This window comes from Siniperca chuatsi, linkage group LG17 (assembly GCF_020085105.1).
Source record: "Siniperca chuatsi isolate FFG_IHB_CAS linkage group LG17, ASM2008510v1, whole genome shotgun sequence".
Lineage (NCBI taxonomy): Eukaryota > Metazoa > Chordata > Actinopteri > Centrarchiformes > Sinipercidae > Siniperca > Siniperca chuatsi.
Window position 1 is genome coordinate 3,695,055 of NC_058058.1, and position 20,648 is coordinate 3,715,702.

At 37.9% G+C, this 20,648-nt stretch overlaps 1 protein-coding gene across 1 annotated transcript; it reads left to right on the top strand.

Moving 5' to 3' along the window:
• The first annotated feature begins 5,923 nt into the window (after positions 1–5,923).
• Positions 5,924–20,116, top strand: zgc:174904 (uncharacterized protein LOC564690 homolog). The gene is made up of 6 exons (XM_044171621.1): positions 5,924–6,181; positions 10,290–10,418; positions 11,579–11,755; positions 11,956–12,140; positions 13,770–13,885; positions 18,199–20,116. The coding sequence occupies exons 1-6, from the start codon at positions 6,076–6,078 to the stop codon at positions 18,377–18,379; spliced, it is 894 nt and encodes a 297-aa protein (XP_044027556.1). The 5' UTR covers positions 5,924–6,075; the 3' UTR covers positions 18,380–20,116.
• The last annotated feature ends 532 nt before the right edge of the window (positions 20,117–20,648 follow it).

Genomic DNA, 20,648 nt, shown 5'->3' on the forward strand with positions numbered 1-20,648 from the left:
TTCGGCTATTATGCAACAGATGTTGAATAAACATTCGCAAACAGTTTGCTCAACTTATCTCCACTAGGCCACTCCAAAGTCTTCATTTTTTTCTTCTTCAGCCATTCAGAGACCCCACAACAACATCCAAAGAACTGCAGGCTTCACTCTCCTCAGTTAAGGTCAGTGTTCATGACTTCACCAAAAGAAAGAGAAAAATGGCCTGCATGGCAGAGTTCCAAGACGAAAACCACTGCTGAGCAAAAAGAACATTAAGGGTCGTCTCATTTTTGCCAGAAAACATCTTGATGATCCCCAAGACATTTGGGAAAATACTCTGTGGAATGACGAGACAAAAGTTGAACTTTTTGGAAGGTGTGTGTCCCATTACATCTGGCGTAAAAGTAACACCGCATTTCAGAAAAAGAACAGACTTTGGAGTGGCCTAGTCAAAGTCCTGACCTGAATCCTATTGAGATGCTGTGGCATGACCTTAAAAAGGCAGTTCATGCTCGAAAACCCTCCAATGTGGCTGAATTACAACAATTCTGCAAAGACGAGTGGGCCAAAACTCCTCCACAGCGCTGTAAAAGACTCATTGCAAGTTATCGCAAACGCTTGATTGCAGTTGTTGCTGCTAAGGGTGGCCCAACCAGTTATTAGGTTTATTGGGCAAACACTTTTTCACACCATTGTATGTACATTTTACATTTTAATATACTGAAAAATTGCACAGCCCACCTACACACCGGGCCAATACACACTTTAGCATTATGTTACATATACTTGTAATTTTTTTATCATTTAATTATTATCCTTATTATTATCCTTCATTACACAGTAGCCTTTTTAGCACAGCCTCAAAAGTATGCCATTCTGCATTTGACTCCACATATTTGTATGAGCCTGTGACAAATATAACCTTTGAATCTTGAATTACTGAAGCAAACAGTGGTCTCTGTGGCAGACTTAATTTTTTAAATAACAGATCAGGACCCAGAAAAAGAAACATAATCAGGCATGAGAGGAGAGATAAATGGTGGTACAGTAATTATTTCTGAGTGACAGGCATGACAAGGGTTAGGTCAAGGCTGGAGTAGAAAGAAGTTGGAGGGTTTTGCTGCAGTAGCAATAGCAAAAGCATCTTGCTTCAAATGCACAGGACACTTGTTGGATTACTTCTGAGGGAGTTTAAATATTGTGTATCAGATTACCAAAATGAAGTTTTCAATCTACCAGGCTGTGTTGTAAGAGTCGGTGGAGGGTGGAGGAACTGAAAAGGGGACAAAGAAATAATCTTCCCGTTTCAGTTACTGTAACAGCAACACTGTTGTCTGTGGTAGTTTCACTCTGTTATGCAGCACATACAGTATGAATCCCATTTGGACCATGCTGTTGCTGAAGTTTCAAAGTTGAAAAAATGATTTAATGGTGACATCTTCTGGTCTAAACATGCCATTGCACATGTTTGGGGGAGCACTGATGATAACAGCAGCAACTTTGGGACATTAACTCTTTTGTCAGACCAGACCTTGTAGTACATGGTGACTTAAGTTCTATCAGCTATTCACTTATTCCCCCCACTTCACTATGCTCTCCCACGGTCTTCTCACGGTGGCAACACGCATCAGCTCACCTCCATTGCTGAAAAACCAGGCTGTGTCATTGAACTCCTCTTTGGGATCAATCAGGGTTTTGAAAGTCACGTTTTTCCCTGAGACTGCATCCAATGGACCCTCGGGCAGTGCGTGCCATTCACAGCATCCTAAAATAAAGAATACCAGCTTTCAGGTTCAGGTTTACCCTGTCAAATATGGGATAATTCTACTCTGTGTTGCTCTGTTTTAATTGACTCTCCATCTAGCAATGCTTATCAGGAAATGATTGGTTAGAAACATTTTCTTGGTTTTTGTCATTTCATTGTCATATACCATAACAATATTGTGGAATTATTAGAACTAAAAAATATATAATGTATGGTACCATGTTGTATTTGTATATTGTTGTATATTTTATATACACAACAAAACTGAGTATACTTACCCTTAATTCACCACTAACCCAGTCTTAATTGAGCCAAAGAACCTATTCTGACCTTTCTCATTTACTTTTGCTGAGAAACTATTTTAAGTCAAATTTGGTTTATGTTAACCAGCTCTCTCTTAATAAATGTGAAGACCTGCTAGCAGGGCTGGACCTGGTCTTCCCTGGTGGGAACAATGTAACCTCTACAAGCCCTTTGGGAAACCTGGGGGCACTGATGTTTCACATTTTAAACATAAGATAATTCTATTTGGAACATAAACTTTGGTCTCTGAGTTATCTCATCCACTTACTACCTGTAGTAGTAATCAAGCATTACTTCCAAGGCCAAGGAGCACATCATTAGCTAACTACATTAGTTTGTGGTTACAGGTCTTGTAAAAAAAAAAAATAATGATAATAATAATATGTTGTTCACAACTAGCACATCCACTGTGTATTTCCCCCACTGTGTGGAACCTGACCTTTGATGCTTTCATAATTTAGGATCATGATAGCTCAGTTGGATTTGGGGAGGTTTATACTCCAGCAACCAATGAAATAGTAAGAACTAAGATAATAATACTAAAAAGTGTGTAAGCTGAGCAGCCGCACGGGGTTTCGTTGGAACGAAATATTTTTCCCTTGTCATTCTTATAATATTCGGACCAACTAGCTCTACACTGCAGTACAAGAACAATGCCGTGTCTTCTCTTCATCGTCTGGTGTGATTCTGCTAATGCTACATGCCTGGGACATATAGCATTAGCCTGTGTCTTTTAGCACAGAATAATGTATGTATCCTCTCATGACTGCTGCTTCAGTTGTTTTTATTTTGTTCTTTCTCTGTCCAGCTCTCCAGCCACTTCTCAACTTTCCAGAGCTGCCATTCTCCACCTGCCCACCAGATGCCCTCTGACTTTTCCACCAATCCTGGTCACCTGACTCCCACATCCACCTGCTCACCTGTTCAAATTCCCAAATCATCCCCACCTGCTGACACAACTGCCTCTCATTATCTCATCAGTCCTTCAGTGTATATAACCAGCTCAGCAGCCCTTTCCTTTGGCCAGTTCATCATGTTGTGCACTTGTGGTCCAGTCTTCTGTCCATGGTCCTGATGTGCTGCATGATCGCTGCTATTTGTGTTTTTAGCTGCTGCCTGTTTATGACCTGCCTGGCTTTGCCCTCTGGATTAGTTTGCTTGTTTCGACTTCCTGTTACCTGAACATTGGTTTAGTAAATACCTTTTTCTTTGACCTGTTCTGCCTCAGTGCATTTGGGTCCTCAATCCTATTGCCTCGTACAAACATCCATAATAGTGGCCATTGAGTGCATATACAAGACCCCTTTTACAGGATTCTCATTTTTAAACAAGTCAGCTGAACAAAAAAAGTCAGCCAGAGACATCTTCTTCATCATCTTTGTTTTCATTATTATTCTCATACAGCCCCAGCCATCTTTATTGTATCCTCATCTTCATTCTCATCCTCCTCCATCATTTATCCTCATCATTTCTAGAATGTTAATGAATCTTGATCCACCTCATCATCCTCAGCCTTCCTCAGTCACTCTCATCCATATCATTCTCTCATAGTCTTCATCAATGCTCATCATCCCCATACATCCTAATACTTTTTTTCATCCTCACCAACATCTATTGTACATCTTCATCTGTATCATCGTCCTGATCCATTCTGATCTCTCTCCTCATCCTCAACTGTTGTTCTCTTCATCCTCATCAATTTTCATTCTCTTCGATCTTCATCCCCATCTTCAGTCTTCTGCTCCTTAACCATCCAGTTTAGGGCTCGTGATTGTTACGTGGCTGGTATTGTTTTCACCTTGTGAGTCTGTGTGTGTGTCATCATTGCAAAATGTGGTCCTGGAGACACCAGCTGCAGCAGGAACTAACACAGAAGCGGTTTTGAGTACTTTGGCAGGTGTTGTCAATGCGATAGCGTCACAACCATGTAAGATGCAGTCACGAAACTTTACAGGTGTGTAGTTAAGTTTAAAATGAAGCCCAAGCTCAAAAATGGGTGTGGTCTGAGCAGGGACTCCTTCACTTCTCTCATGTCATGTGTTCCATTGCATCAAACACAACGATTTGGTGTTGTGAGTCGCCGTTGGTGTGATGCCATTGCTAGAGGGGGTTTTTTAAACTGCAAATTTGTTTAATTAATTAATTGAATATTTAAATATTTATTAAAAAGATTATATTCAACAACAGATTAACAAGACTAAGACTAAAGACTAAGTCTACAGCCATGCGTGTGGCTCTGTGAGGCTGTACAGCCTGTGACCTAAATGCTAACGTTAGCATACTAAAATGCTCACAATGACAATTACAAAGTATAGCTGAAGTATTTACTCATAAGACAAATTTTGGGACAAAATAAAATTTTGACCTGATGATGGAGCTAGATTAAAAGTTAAGGAATCACCAAAATTATTACAATTTATTCTGATGGGGACATGAATGTCTGTACCAAGTGTCATGGCAATCCGTCCCCTAGTTGTTGAGATGGACCTGACAAACAGAGTGATTATCTGATCATAAATTGATCCATCAGGAGACATTGGGACTTGTCTGGACAAGACCTGACAGACAGAAACGCAACAACAGGTTTGTGACACACAAATGTTGAAAACTGCTACTCATGTTCCTGAAAAACCCTCCAAGAAGCTAGAAGACAGCAGAGGTCTTTACATATTGCGCAATAAAAATCAGAGAGCTACGTCAAGTACACCACAACAAGACCGGAAAACATGCGAGATTGTCTTCAAAATAAAAGCCCTAATTTATCATGTTAAAGTTAGGGACGTGACTGACAAAGGATGGTGAAAAAATATTATTTCATGCAGTTTCATATGAAAAGTGTTTTCTTTATGGAAATCAACATATTCTGAATACATGTACAGTGTGTTTGTATGTAAATATGTGTGTTTGTTATTGTTTATGTAAAATAATCTGGCAACGAGTGAATGGAGAGCCGGAGTAGATATACTGGCGCTGATGAGCTTGATGGGAGGCAGGTGTGTCGGCTGAGCGGAGTGATTGGGTGAAGGATCTCAGGTGAGTGAGAGTGGTGGAGTCAGGAGCCAGTGGAGAGAGACAGGAGGAGTAGCTACGCCTCCAGACACATGCGCACACACACACACACACACACACAGAGAGAGACAGACAGGGGGAGAGACAGGAGACACAGGGCAGGGGAATGCAGACAAGCTGTCACAGCCTTAACAGCTGTCACGCATTCAGACTAAAACCACAGGGTTTGACAGTAAAAGCTCAGTAAATCCCAACATCTAATACTACATCTTATTGTCAGGTATTTTATGAAAATAAAAGATTTTTTTTTTATGTCAAGCCTACAGCAGATTATGACGTTATACAATATTGTAATCACTGCCTGGTCTTAAAGTATGTATGTATGACGCAGATGTCAGTTTCTTCTTGGCTTCCTCTCCTCAGTTAGACAGCTGTGGAGACAAGCAGGAGAGGTGAACATCTGATTCATCGAATTAGCTTCCCAACAGGCCTACAGTAAAATAGTTTACATTAGCATCAATGCATCTTTGATAATAGCCCAATAATAATACAATATACTCATGTATAGGCTAATAAAATTACACTGACAGGGGCCATTTTGCCTGCATAATAGTACTTTTACTATTTGAAGTATATTTTGTTGTTAATACTTCTGTACTTTTACTTAGGTAACATTTTGAATGAAAGGATTTTTACATTGTGATTTTCCTACTTTTACTTTTCCTCCACCGGGTTTTAGTGTGTGTTTTTTATGTTTGTGTAGCTGTTTGCAAACAATTTTTTGTAACAAAAACATGTGCAGTACCAGTGCATTAGGGCTTTTATTTTGAAACACATGACCGGAACGCATCTTACTTACTATGTGGTACCTGACTAAAGCGCGTGCAGGGCCGGATTATGAACAGTTTGTGAAACAGGGAGAGGAGGGTGAGTGATTCAGTGATTCACTGCGAGTGTAATGCTCTACTCTGAAAGTTTCTAAACTTTTCATTTAAACACTTTTTTTTTCCACCGCTGAAATGTCGACCACCGGGAGCTCCCCGGCCTGTGAGGGGATGTACTCCAAACTGATAGACGACGAGGGCCCATATGACGACTTCAACCGCAGGCCAGATGTTGGACAAGGTATGGACTCACCACAGAGTATAGCCTTTAACTCTTTAATTGCTGCGTCTTCATGGAGTCTTATAGCTTAATATTTGAGTTCATGTTGAGCTTCTTTTGGTCTCTCTCTCTCTTAACTGACTAACTTTTTTAGGCACTGACTACACAAGTTGAAAAATACTGGATTAATTTAACAAATCAAAACACAGCTCATCCTACATCATGTAAACATAATGGCAGTTTTGCTCACACTGTATCACTGTAACTCCTGTTTTAACACTGTTTGGATTGAGAGCCTATATTATCATCCTGTAGTTTAGAAAAAAATGTTAGGGCTGCAATTAATGATTCTATTTATTATTGATTCATCTGAAGATTATTTTCTCTATTAATTGATTAATTGTTTGGCCTACTGGATGTCAGAAAGCCCTAGGTGGCGTCTTCAAACTGCTTTTTTGTCCAACCAACAGTTCAAAACCCCAAGAATAAACAATTAGTTGATTATCACTGCCGAATAATTTTGTTGTTGTTGATCAATTTATCGACTAATTGTTTCAGCTCTAAACTTTATTTATAGAGCACTTTTCAAAACAGAAATTACAAGGTGTTTTACAACATAAGAACGCAACAAAAACACCACAATAGTTCAAAATACGGAATAAAACAGGCTTAAAACACGAGTGGTGGTTTAGTCTACAAAATGTCAGGACATTGTGAACAATCCCTATCAGTTTCCTAGAGCAGTAGGTGGAGTCTTGAAAATGTTAGTTTTGTCAAAACAACAGTCCAAAATCCAAAGACAGATGAAAAAAAGCTTGTTGATTTTCCATTTGATCAGCATTTTCAGTATTTTCTAGCCACATCAGTCGGCTCGGGGATGACAATGTCAGTCAGTCCACCACTTTCGTCCAGATTCAGATATCTCAACAACTATTGGATGGGATGCCATAAAACTCTTTACAGACATTCACGGTCCCCGGAGGATGAATCATTTGATGATCCCCTGACTTTTCCTCTAGCGCCACCAACAGGTCCATTTCTTTTTCAGTGTTTCAGTGCTTATTAGCAAACACTAGCATGATAACCTGCTAAACTAAGATAGTGAACAGCATACCTCCTAAACATCAGCATGTTAGCATGCTAATGTTAGCATTCAGCTCAAAGCTAACCGCCTGAGTATTAATTTAGTAGTTATTTATGAGGGCATCGTATAGTGTATACATTTACACAGAAAACGGACACTCAAATGAAATGGTGGAAGGCAAATATAGGGCACTATGTAGTAAATAGGACGTGATTTCAGACACAGCTTTAGTCTTGTTTTCAGTTTACTGTACAGTGTAGCATTGGGACAAAGGGACTCCTTGGACTCACACTTTGAGAGGAATATACAGATTCTTTAGTATTAAATATAGCTGACGAACACAAGTGACTTATAATGTTACTAATGTTTGAATAATACATGTCGGCAGACACAGTAATAATAACTTTAAGACACTTGTCAGTACTCATGAACACCAAAGGAGCCTTGTATTCACTAGAACTTAATTGCTCAGTTTTATCTGGCAGATAAGCTCTCCGTACATGACACCACAAGTTTGGGACGAAAGTTACTATGTTCATCATAAATTCAAATCAAAACAAACATAGTAAAATACTTTTTGTAGTTAGGATCTTTACGTTATTTGTGAAAGGTCAAAAGGTTGAAGCTAGTGTGAAAGTCTTAACATGTTAGTTGGGAGTGTCTCTCCAACACTTTGTGTCCACAATTTTCTTGACTCCACACAAATTCTCCTCCTTGGGATTTGGAAAGAGCTCTCTGTTGTTCAGTTTCTGATTTGTTGATTAAATCTGACAATTCAGTCAGTTTGCCTCTGGCTGATCCACTTTATCCACCAAATATCATGGAGGTCAATCTGACAGCTGACAACTGACAACAACATTTATAATAATAAATCTTTGAATCTGTGTGGGAATAAATCATCCCGCTAGTCCAAACAAATCAAAGTCATTTTCCTCACTTCTGTCTGCTTTGTTTGATAATTGCAGTGCAGTCATATTTCCCACATCCCAGAAACTGCTCTGACATGTTTGATCTTCACAAGTCTGAACAGAGTAGAGGAGATTCCTTTGTGGTTAAAAGGCTATGCTTCAAGAAAATGTAATTCATCATCCATCCAAATTGAGGCCATGAAATAGCAAATAAATAAATAATAAAAATAATAAGTAAAGCACATGTTGATTTTAGTTTAGTTTAATGCAACAATACACAAGCACATTGATATTAAACTCACTGTTCAGCTGACAATTCCTGTCAGAGCACTTAAAATACGTTAAAATACCGACCAGCCTTAATCTCAGAAGTGAGAAAATGAGTCAATTACGGCAGCGTATTTCTGCCACCATGACAAAAACAGTATTTGCTCAGTTTCTCGTTATTATGAGAAACTTCTTGTTTTTACAAGATCCTTTGGTAACAAGATATTTCATGTAATTACCTCTATGTTTTTGGTGCTGTTTGTTTGCAGGATTACGGAAAAACTACTGGCCTGATTTTCATGAAACTTGGTAGAATGGTGTAGCATTGGCCAAGGAAGAACCCATTACATTTTTGAGTGGATCCAAATCATGGGGCGGATGCACAAATAATTTTTCACTTTTGGTAACATTGCGAGATAGGTCAATTGGAAGACCGGTGTCTATGGCAAAATGAACTGAATTCGTTGTGCATGTGCCAACCCGTCATAATTAAAGTGAATGGTGTGCCGCGACTGCCACCTCAAACATCACTGTAGAAACAAATGCAGCAGGTATGTAAGAAATAAGCAATCAGGGATGTGATTTTTCTGGATTAATCTGGAATTCCGGATTTTCCGAGCTATGCGAAGTATATAATAAATGCACAGCTGACATGATGAGGCTTCAGTTAGACACAAACATATTTTGACATACTGTAATTCTAATAGTTTTGGAAATATATCCAGAAATATATAGTGGTTGCGCTTGCAGATGTGCATATCATAGAAGACTGGACTATTGGCCTTGGCGGAGGTCTGTGCTCTCCGAGTGCCCTTCTAGTTATGACATATTTTCCCCGTTATCACTAAATACCAAATTATTCAGTTTTTACAAGAAACTTTACTTGTTATAACAACATATACCTTTTATCTTGTTATATCACAAAACATTCTCATTATTTCATGAAGCCAACTTATCTCATTAAAACAAACTTTTCACGTTCTAACATGATGAACATTATAAAAAGAAACTTACATATGGTGTTAAAACAAGGAGAACGGGAGATTGTAGCCTATTTCAGCTAGAAAAAAACAGCAATGACTGCTTTAAATATGGTTTAAGTTATATTTGATGTGATAGTTTGGCAGCTTTAACAGTAGAGCTTTATTGGGAAATATTATGAGATGGTCATTTCTTCTGGTCAGTAAGGAAGTCCATCCAGCTTTGTGATACAGAGAGCAATGATGAGTACAAAATGTGCCATTACTGACGAAGTGCAATGCACTACGTTAAACACGGTTTAGCGGCTAAAGTAACGTTGGGGCAGCATCAAAGCCTGGTTTGATTTTAAATTTTTGAGTCAAATGTTGAATATGAGTCTTTTGATGACAGTCTGCTGTCAAGCCAGTTTCCTAAATATTTGCATGACTCAGAAAGAGTGACGTGGGTACCATTTAAAGTCTGAATCACAGGATGGTGAATACCATGTACTTGGTCTTATCTGCATTTAAAACATGTCTGATTAGGAAGTGATAACTGAAAAGCATCAAAGTTCAGGCTGAAGATGAGTTAGAGCCCGGGTTGTGGAGGATCCTGGGGTATATAAAACTGTATCTGCATAAAAATAGACATTGAAGTACTGATAAGGAAGGATAATGTTATGTTTGTGTAATGGATAGCAATTGTGTGTTTTAGTGCTGATAAAACTTTTCATTTATATGAGGAAGAATGTGTTATTTCTTTGTTCAAAGCTTTCATAGTCTCGCTTTAACATTCACATTAAGAGGGCTCAATATTGTGGTTATTTAGCTTTAACTATATCTGTATGCAGTATGCAGACACCTTTGGTTTATTATATTAATTAACAATCTTTCTCCCTTATCACCTCCAGCTCACTCAGTCTCCCCAGTCAGACTGATCCCCAGGCTGAGCGGCCCCGGGCCCTACCGCTTTGCCACCATCTGCCTGGCTACGCTGTGTGCCATCCTGCTGATCGCCATCATAGCCGTCACCGCACACTGTGAGTACACAAATTGTCAGATATTCCTTTCTTTCATTTCGTCTTTCTTTTCTGTTCTGACTTTTTTGTAATTGTTCAATTCAAGGTCTAAAAGTATTTTTAAGAAGTTTCATCTGGAACAAATGATATTTATATCTCTAAATAATGACAATTTCCACGTATTTCTATGTTAAAATAAGTCAGACCATGCTAATGTTGGTAGTAAGAATGCATTTCTGTTTTTCTATTTAAGAGCTTATGTGAAGATATCTTATCTTTGACAATTTTTACCATGGAAACCGTATTTTCTTCTTTTGGATGAACTAAAAATAGTCTTAAGTCATTCAATTTTGAAATTAAATTATGTAGACATCCTGTATTTTGCTCTGTATTTTATGCTGTTAAAATTCTCCCACATGCACTGTAAACACATTCATTTGTTCACTGGTGATAATCTGGATGCAGAGCCAAATATTTCCTGAGACTAAACAGGAAGATATTAAATAAATCCAACTATGTGACTGGTGCTCATCATGAAAATTAAGGCAGAAACAGTGAATTCAAAATTGCAGAATGAGCAGTTTCAGGTAAGAAAAAAGAGGATTCAGTGGTTTGTGCCTTGCAACACTGGAATTTCAGGCATGTTTGCCAATAGTATGCCTGCGTTTTTATACACAGTTAGCACATGTAAGCACGTGTGTGTGTGTGTGCTCGTTATGTTGAAACAGCCACACAGTCAGAATGCTGAAAAGCTGCTTCTGCTTTTAATGAGCGCGTTGGCTAAACTGCTGCTAGCCGAGCCAGAGTGAGCCAACGGAGGAAAAGTTTAAAGTGAAGATTTTCAATGTTTTTAAAGGTGATAATTGGTCTGTTGTTCATTTAGATAAATATCATGATTTGAGACTAAATTTTCTACAATTGAAACACAACTCTTTTCAGGGAAAAGTGTAATAGGAACTTGCAGTTCAGATGATGTGATGATGTACAGTATGTGTGGTAGGGAGGAGAGTAAATAAGTACATTATTATAGATAGATATATTATAGATATAGGTGTATCAGTGTATCTCAAAGTATTTTTGTTTGGTGTGCGCCTGTTGTCATCTTTTTCCAAAGGTGTTCTTCCAAAATCATCATCAAGTGTCTGTTAACTTACTAGTCCATCCTTCCATATGTTTCACAGATAAGAACAAACCTCAGGGCAGTGGTGAAGCGACCTCAGAGATACAGAAGCAGACACAGGACACAAACGTGACGGCTCTGACTGCTTCCATCAGCAAACTGCAGCAGGAGAAAGACCAGCTGCAGAAAGAGAATGACGAGCTGCTGGCCAAACTGGCTGCCAAGATAACCACTAAAGGTAGACAACTCTATATTTGTATATGGATGTGTGCTTTCTGTTACATACATGTCAGCTTTTAGCACCTACTGTCGTGCTACTGTTACTGAATAAGAGTAAAGGGTGCATTTGAGCTAGAGTGAAATATGGATGTTGGATTATTTTGGATGAGACTGTACCGTTCTGCTTCTGTTTCCTAATCTCTTTCTGTGTGTCATCAGCTCCTGAGGTGATAAAACCGACAACCAAGGCGGTGGTGGCCCCTATCGTCTGCCCAATGGACTGGCATCTCTTCAACAACAGCTGTTACTTCATCTCCAGAACCACGAGGGATTGGCCAGAGAGCCAGTCTTACTGCCAGAGCCAAGGAGCTCACCTGGCCATCATCCACACGGCAGAGGAGCAGGTACAGTACGACAAGTTGCATGGTCGCAACATGTACATTACGATGCTGCCAAGACTCATCCCCCAAAAAAGCACCACAGAGCGCCACAGGAAGTCATTCCTGCCTGTGGCCATCAAACTCTTTAACTCCTCCCTCTAAGTGTTAGTCTATATGACCCTAAGTCATTAAACTGGACATTGATCATTAACATCACTGCAATACTACTGAGTTCAAACATCAATAGCTCCAATAGTTTACTGCAACTGTGTCAGAGAAAGTTACTTAACTTACATTAGTGGACTTGTTGCTGAAGTTAAACGTTGATACAGTGTGAACAAAAACATTTTTTTACTTGAAGATATATATATAAAACAGATATATAGATGTGTTTGTTGCATACGGAATAAGCCACCAACATGGCACTGAACGTTGAAGGATAAGGTTGGTGTTATTCTATACATTTCTTACAGTCAGCAAATCCCATGAAAAGACCAAAACCAACAACCTGTTAGTCCGTCTCTAAATATTTTCGGACTTTTATATCCTGTTTGTGGCTCTCAGCCCCAAGCCCATTGGTTCCTACTCAAGATGTACATTTTGAAAAATGACTCACAAATATAGTTTGAAGTTTAGAATTTTTTAGATGGCCCAGTAATTTTCTGACAGCTGGTCTCAGTTTTTAACAAACATTACTGAAACAGGGGACTATTTTCAGTGGCGGATTAATCCACATTTGTTGCTCTAGTGAGTATTTCTGGCAGCAGGACAGTGTATGTGGGATTGAGTCAAAATAAACTAGTGTGTGTGTTCATGGTGATGAAGGAACATGTCACCCAGTGCAACAGTGAGGCTCACCGATGTGTTTTTAATTGGACAACAATGGAGCTCTATGGCACAGAGGAAGAAGATGTATCAGGCTTTGGATACACACACAATACTTGTCATAGTTTTGGGGTTTTGTCCTGTTTCCTTTTTTATATTGAAATGTTCTCCTCTCCTCGTGTGTCTTGTTGTTTTACTTCCTGTCTTTGTTTTCTTTTCCCTCCAGTTTAGATTGTTTGCCCTGCCCTAATTAGTTGCACCTGTGTCTTGTTGTCTCCCCTACCTAAATGTAATTAGTCAGAGTTTTTTTCTTTTTTTCAGTGTCAGTTTATCATTTGCATTTTCAGTTGTACCCCTGTCTAGCATCTGGGTTTCTTGTTCTATGGATTCATTGTTTCCCTGTTCCTTACCTGTCTGGATTTTTGGATTTTGCCAGTCCACCATTGGATTTTGTTTCTTATGTTTGAGCCTGCTTGCCTGCTCCCAGTCTGAATTGTTTTGCCTGTGTTGAACTGCTAGAAATCCGTGTAAGCCTTTTTTGTGTGTGTGTTTATCATTAAATGGTTGATCTGCACCTTTCCTGCCTATATGTCTGCATAATAAGAAAAATATACTAGAATATCATCAGCCTTATTTATTCTTTACAAAAACACGTTCAGTGAACATAATTTGGGCTTTTGCAGAATCATCCAGTATCAAGTTGGGATATTAATCAAATGTCAGCCATTGAGCTGTCTCTCTCAGGCACCCTACTGTACAAAAACAATCAATGATGAATGTGTTCCTTGAATATACTTAAACATTTCCTTTGTGTATGTTTCCTCTCAGACGTTTCTGTGGAATCTTCTTCCCAGAGGCCACTGGAACGCCTACTGGTTTGGGATCAGTGATGAGCAAACAGAGGATCAGTGGAAATGGGTGGATGGCACCCCGCTTGTCGGAGGGTAGGTTCACTTCTTTCACAACTCATCTGCCTTCGGACATGTTCAGAACCAAACTGCATAGACAGCCAAAGTCATTACATCAAATCCTGTCTAGCTTCTGTTACTCAATGCAATCGGTGAGTCTGTGAGTTTTAGCATCGTTCAGCTAATTGTTTTACAGCCTGCAAACTCTGTTTTGCTAATCAGAGCTGTGAGACTGTGAATATTGGATATCAGATCAGGCCAGAGACATAAATTCAATTAATGCAGATGTTGCTTTGTGTCTGTTTGATTAATTAATAGGCAATTGTTTGCTAATGTGCGCACCATAATAACTTTGTAAGGTGGTAATATGGCAATGTTGTGTTTATCAATAAATGAGTGCAGGTTTTAAAAGTGCACAGAGAGCAAGATTGTTAAGCAACATATTTCAAGCTCAGGGCTTTTCCTCAGGCAGCACTGGGGTCCAACTGAAGATGATTTTATAAATATGAAAAAAGGAGTAAATAGAAGGCAAGTTGCATGCTGTATATAAAATGTAGATATCACAAACTGTGTAGATATTAAAAAATTGATTAATGCTAATATTCACAACAAGGGGAACATAAGGAAGAGGGTAAGCAAGCCATGAAAACAATACCCAAAAACCACTAAAGCCTACAAAACATACAAAAGTGTACAATAAACACAAGTTTCTTACTCAATATTTAATATGAAGAACTTGACCAGCTATTAAAAAAGATGAGACGGGACATGAAATGCAGTCTTGAAAGATACGGAGGACTTCTACTCTGACTCTGTTGGTGGATAAATCGAGTAACAAGCTTTGACACAATAAACAGTTAATTTCTGCCAAAACTGTGACTTCACTCTTGACTCCAGACTGTGATACACACATGCTTGGACAAACATCCACATAGTAATTGACTGACCACTGGACTTTTACCTCTGTTGAACATTTACCTCTCGCATGTCTACAGACTTTGGCACAGGTTTTGTCCTGTGAGCTGCACAGTGACAGTTGTTGGCCTGGTTTACACTGAACAGAGAGAAGATGCAGTCAGTGGAGGGAAAAGGGGAAGTAGATGAGGCAAATTAAATTTCCAATACTTCCTGTTTCACTGGAAAGTCATCCCATGGAGGAACAACATTTTTGGAAGGCAGGAACCAAAAGGATTTTGGATTCCATGGAAAAGTATACTTAATTAAACTATTGTTGGTTTGAAACCAATCTGATCCTTATTTTCAGCCACACTAACTGCATGGCTCGTAGGATGGCCAGTATACTCCATCAGAAGTGCTAGTCGGATGGTTGAATAACTTCAGAAACTCCCTCAACAACTATTGGATGGATTGCCATGAAATTTGGTACAAATATTCATGTTCCCCTCAAGATGAATTGTAATAACTTTAACTTAACTTTTCATCTAGCGTCATTATCAGGTCAAATTTTCTATTTGTCCAATACTTTATGACCAAATACCTGCTAAACTAATGACATTCCCATCAGCCTCAGCTGCTCTTTGTGTTTAGTATTAATAAGCAAATGTTAGCGTGCTGACATACTAAAATAAAATGGTGATCATGGTAAATATTATACCTGCTAAACATCAGCATGTTAGCATTGTCATTGTAAGCATGCTAGCATTAGCTCAAAGCCCCACTTTGCCTCTCAGAGCAGCTAGCATGGCTTTGGTCTCTTAGTTTTGTTACTACAAAACTTGTTACTAGTTTTGATACATTACTTAAAACAGTTACTCAATTATTAAAATGTTTAGTCTCAGATCTGCTAATCAATGTATTAACTGTTTCTGCATGGGTGATTTACTTTGTTAAACGACCTGAATCCTTTGCTATTGCTGAAAAAAATAGTCAATTAACTGATTAGTCGATCGATAGAAAACTAATCAACAGCAACAGTTAGATGTCAACAGTTTTGATTAACAATTAATTATTCAAGTCACTTACGTACCAGGCAAAAATGCAATTTGATAATCTGACTGAATTGCTATTTCATTTCATTTCTGCTTTTCTCTGTTATATGTAAATTGAATGTTTTGGGGTTTCGGACTGTTGGTCAGACAAAAAGCAATTTGAAGACTTAGGCCCCTAGGAAAATGCATATTGTATTTTCTACATTTTATTAACATGAATTTATTAATATGAATCTATTAATAAAGAAAATAACCCATGCAGTATATTGATGAAAACTGAAAATAATAATTAGTTGCAGCCATAATTAGACTTTGTTTTAACAAAAGCTGTGGTTTATGCTTCTTAATCAAATATAAACTAACAATGCAGGGTTCACTGTTAAGGGTTTTTTCTTTTTCTTTTTTTGCCCGGTTGGGCAAGTGGGTCTGAAATCTACTTGCTCAAAATCACTTGTTACTTGCCCCTATACAGATTGTTTTATTTATTAGCATTTATCAAATAACAAAAATTAAAGTTAATTGTCATGTTTAATCTTTATAAATAAAGTAAATGAATCAGGGCACCGTGTGTCATAGATGCAAAACAACAAACGTTCTTGCATATGCTCCTCTCCATCATCAGCTCTGGAAAAATACATGTTTAATTCTAGATTTACTTGCCTGATGTGGCATTTTACTTGCAATCCTTATTTTTGAGCCCTACAATGGAGTGTAGATGTTACGTACAGAAACAATGACTAGGACAGAGTCAGTGAAGAGTTAAAGGTTCTAGATGTTCCAGATGTGAGAGAACGGCTGGATGGAGGCCAGGATCATGTTGGCCTGCAAACAGCAGCTCTGAGCAGCGTTATATAACTGCTGTAAAACTGACTCTGACCTCTGACCTGTGATGAAAAACAAATGTGTCAGAGCCTGTGTCAGAGCCAAAGAGGGAACTGTGAAATATACATTTTTGCTTTAAAATGCAAAGTAAGGTCATCTTCTAGTTTGTCTTTGGCTGGTGTTAATATTTTGTCATCTGTCTTTTGATTTGCTGCTTTTTCACTTCTGCTCAGGCCACAATATTATTGTAGTTCTTTCCCATCTTGTGCCAACTCAACACATTTCTAATAGCCATCTGACTTCTCTTCCTCATTTTGAAAATATTTGTTGACTAACCTTTAATCATTCCTCTTTTAACCCCTACATTCCTTCCCTTCCTCTTTTCCTGCTGAGATGTTTTTAATTGTTTCCTAATGTTGTTTTGGCTTGGCTTGGCTCTGCTCAGCTGTTGCTGGTGATTTGACATTTATATATTTCTTCACCTTTATCCTTGAATCTTTAACTACGTTTTACGCCGCAACTCTGCAACTTTCATGTTTATCTCTAGACTGCTTTTCTGAACAGGGGTATGTTGAAATTAGTAGATTTGTTTTTCTCTCATTGGGTTTCATTTTAAATCATTGCTAGAGTGCTCCATGCTAACAATCGAGTTTTTGTCAGTTTTAAATACCTCTCTTTAAAAAATAAACTATCAATAACTTAATACAGGGTGCTGTATAGTCACTGGTTTATTTTTTAAACTATTCCAGATGATTTGATTTGATTTCCCAAAAATAACCTGGTTTCTTGTGTCCATGTATACAAAAGTGTCCTGTCAGTAGACACAAAGAAACGAGGAAGTTAGATTGTTTTTTGAAAGTTCAGATTTTTATATTTTTATATTAAAATACTTTAAAACAAGTTAGTTGTCGAGGGCTGCAACCAATAATTTCCATTATTGATTAATCAGTAGATTAATCAAATTGATTCAAATTGAACCAAAGTGTTAGACAAACTGAAATTTTGAACTAATGATGGCTCTATATGAAAAGTCATAGGATCACCAAATGTATTACAATTCCTCCTGAGGGGAACATGAATGCCAAATTTTATGACAAACACATCCAATGGTTGTCATTTTCCTAAAAAAAACACAAATATCAACCTGCCGGTGGCGCTAGAGGTAAAGTCATTAGTATACATCCTATGGGGACCATGAATGTCTGTACACATTTTCATGACAATCCATTTCATGACGACATTATCCCTAGAGCCACGTGGTGGTGTGGCTAAAAAGTAAAGACTACTTGTTGGTCTGTGACAGGAAGTGAACTGGAATCGGAAAGTTGACACACTACACACCCATCCACCACCCCGACCTCTACATCTTTGCTCTTCACGTTGCTCTATAAAAGGCATACTATTGCATTGGCACTAAACGTTGGCACGTAAATCATGAACCGCATAATAATCCAGCATGAACATAATAACGAGGGGTTCTGGGCGCCACTTAACACTAAAGTGTTTGTTTGTGGATGACTTTAAATACGTCGTTGACCAAAGTGATTTTTTTTCCTGCTTTCTTTCTTCTAACTGTAGTTTTTGGGAGGTCGGCGAGCCCAACAACCACATTGATGAGGACTGTGGCTACATTGTGAAAACACGTGTGATGGAGCGAGTGGCTATCCGGAGCTGGTACGACGCCCCCTGCAGCATGTACTGGCCCTTCATCTGTGAGAAAGAGATGGGCGCTGGCGCCAGCACCTCCATACCACACTGAGAAACATCGCACTGATCATCTGAAGAATACAAACCAGACAAGTTAACCAGTCATGAGTTTGTCAGCTTTTCACAAACTGCTGCATGAACTTTCCCTTTCCCTTAAAACCTGGGATTAAGAAGGCTGATATTTTGCAAGTATAAATTCAAACGTTATTTAGATCTGACACAATTCAGTCAGGTATGGAAGTTCATCTTTTACAGAATGAACATGAAATAAACCTTTTCCTGAAATGATTATATGGTATTTTGGACTTTTCTAATGTGTGACAAAAGCATGGACGGTCCACTTTGTCCAGAACACTGGACACAAGCATGGTTGTATTAAAATGGGTTTACAGTAGTACGAAGGAAATTAAAGGTAGCTGTACTCTGCAGCAGTTACCGTATGTTTATTTTTATGAATTCTTCCTACTGATTTTAACCTTTACATATTTCTTATGTAACAGACAGTATTATGAATATCAGAAATTAAAGAAACATTATATTAGATTATAATAGGACTATTACTTTTTAGGTCTCTAAAATATAATAAATAAATAAACACAAGATAGAATAAAGGCATTTAAATTGTAGAATCATTGAAGCGAACCTCACATCTTTTCGTGTCCAGTTATGATTGACACTTGTCAATTAATTTAATCATTACTAAATTAAAACAGGTTTCACCACACAAACTAGTTCTTAAATAGAGATTAGTTACTAAATATTTACATCCTGTAACAGCCAGGTTTGACTGCTGCCTATCTGACCACCAACAGACAAAGCTAACATTAGCTTGCTAGCTAACATATCTTCAGTTTAGATTGAAAAGTAAAAGATTGGAAAAAGAGGAAAATGGTCGACATATGACCAGACACTTGATCAAAATGCATTTTAGTAACAGTGTAAACAGGAAAGATTTAAAATGACACTACATAAACATAACAGACAAGCGTTATGCTAACATCAGACTTAAAGACTAAATAGCATTGGTTAGGTTAGCATAATCTGATATTTCCCACTCAGTCTAAGCTGCATGAATACTACTAATTCTGAAATGCACATTTCTCCATGTATGCATATATAGGTAAAACAGAGGAATAAATTTACAATGGATTGGCAGTTTATCTCTTGACCCCCTAAAACTGTTATTGGTGGAAGTTATTTTACAGCTTGTGATTCTACAGTGATATTCTGTTTAGTTACATATTTAACTGCTTTTGATTGAACTGCACTTTTCTTTGCAACTGATTTACATGTAACTTAAGTCTTTACTAGCTAAGACGTAGTTTAAGTTTTAATAGTGCAACCTGATTTAGTAAATCACTAGAAACTACTGTAGCCAGTGCTTACTAAGAACTCAGGTGCTACAGTGTATCTGTGCCTTATACCACATAAATCATATTTTTAGATTCTGTTTTAGAATTTATAGATCAGGGATTCAAGATAACTATTAATGTTTTCATTGATTTTTTTTTTTTACATGTAAAACTGGGCTTTTTATCAATGAATAGTGTTAATATCAGATTTATATTAACTGTACATAACGCAAGTGTTAAGTGAGTATGATCATCTGATGTGGTGTGTTAGTGATGAAACCACTTGAAGGATGATCAATTTGATGTTAAAGATGTCAAAATGTTCATACTTTTTTAGTCTTTTAAAATACAACATGAATCAAATATTTGAAATTCTGCATAAATGTGTCCTGTGGCTCTTATAAATAAATAATAAAGATAATTGTTTTGTATCTTAACGTCTCACCTTACGTGTGTGTTTTATCTACCTCTCTTAAAGCGTCTCTAATCAATATTTTTATATTAACAATGGGTCAGATGACTGTCTAATATGAAAGATATATCTCATAGCAGCAAACCCAGAGAATTTTCACCCAACTCTGCTGTTCCTCTTAGCTCTACAGAGTGTTTTAGCATCTTTCAGCTCATGGTTTTGGTTTTACGGCCCGCAACTTTAATGTTTTTATTCAGTCTCACCACTCTCATCAGCGTTATTTCCAGCTGCAGCAGATGTGAAGAAAGTGAAGCGTTTAGCGCCTAAAGACGCAGATACTTTTCTCAGGAGTTGGTGGAGACCAAAAACAAAGCAAAGAAGAGAGTGAATATTGAACTTAGATTCATCTGGTGGACAAAAACACGACTCCAAATGTTAATTTTGCTCTGTCCGCTGGATGTGTACATGAGAAAGTTTGCTAACAAATTTGCCACTTGTCAATTATGTAAGTTGATAACATGTCAATGTTGTGTGTCCAGGTTGTTAGGCAGGTTTAA

Coding starts and splice junctions, on each gene's coding strand:
- zgc:174904 (XM_044171621.1), top strand. CDS start 6,076: ATGTCGACCACCGGGAGCTCCCCGGCCTGTGAGGGGATGTACTCCAAA. Junction 10,419..11,578: donor CATAGCCGTCACCGCACACT/GTGAGTACACAA, acceptor TATGTTTCACAG/ATAAGAACAAACCTCAGGGC. Junction 12,141..13,769: donor TCCACACGGCAGAGGAGCAG/GTACAGTACGAC, acceptor GTTTCCTCTCAG/ACGTTTCTGTGGAATCTTCT.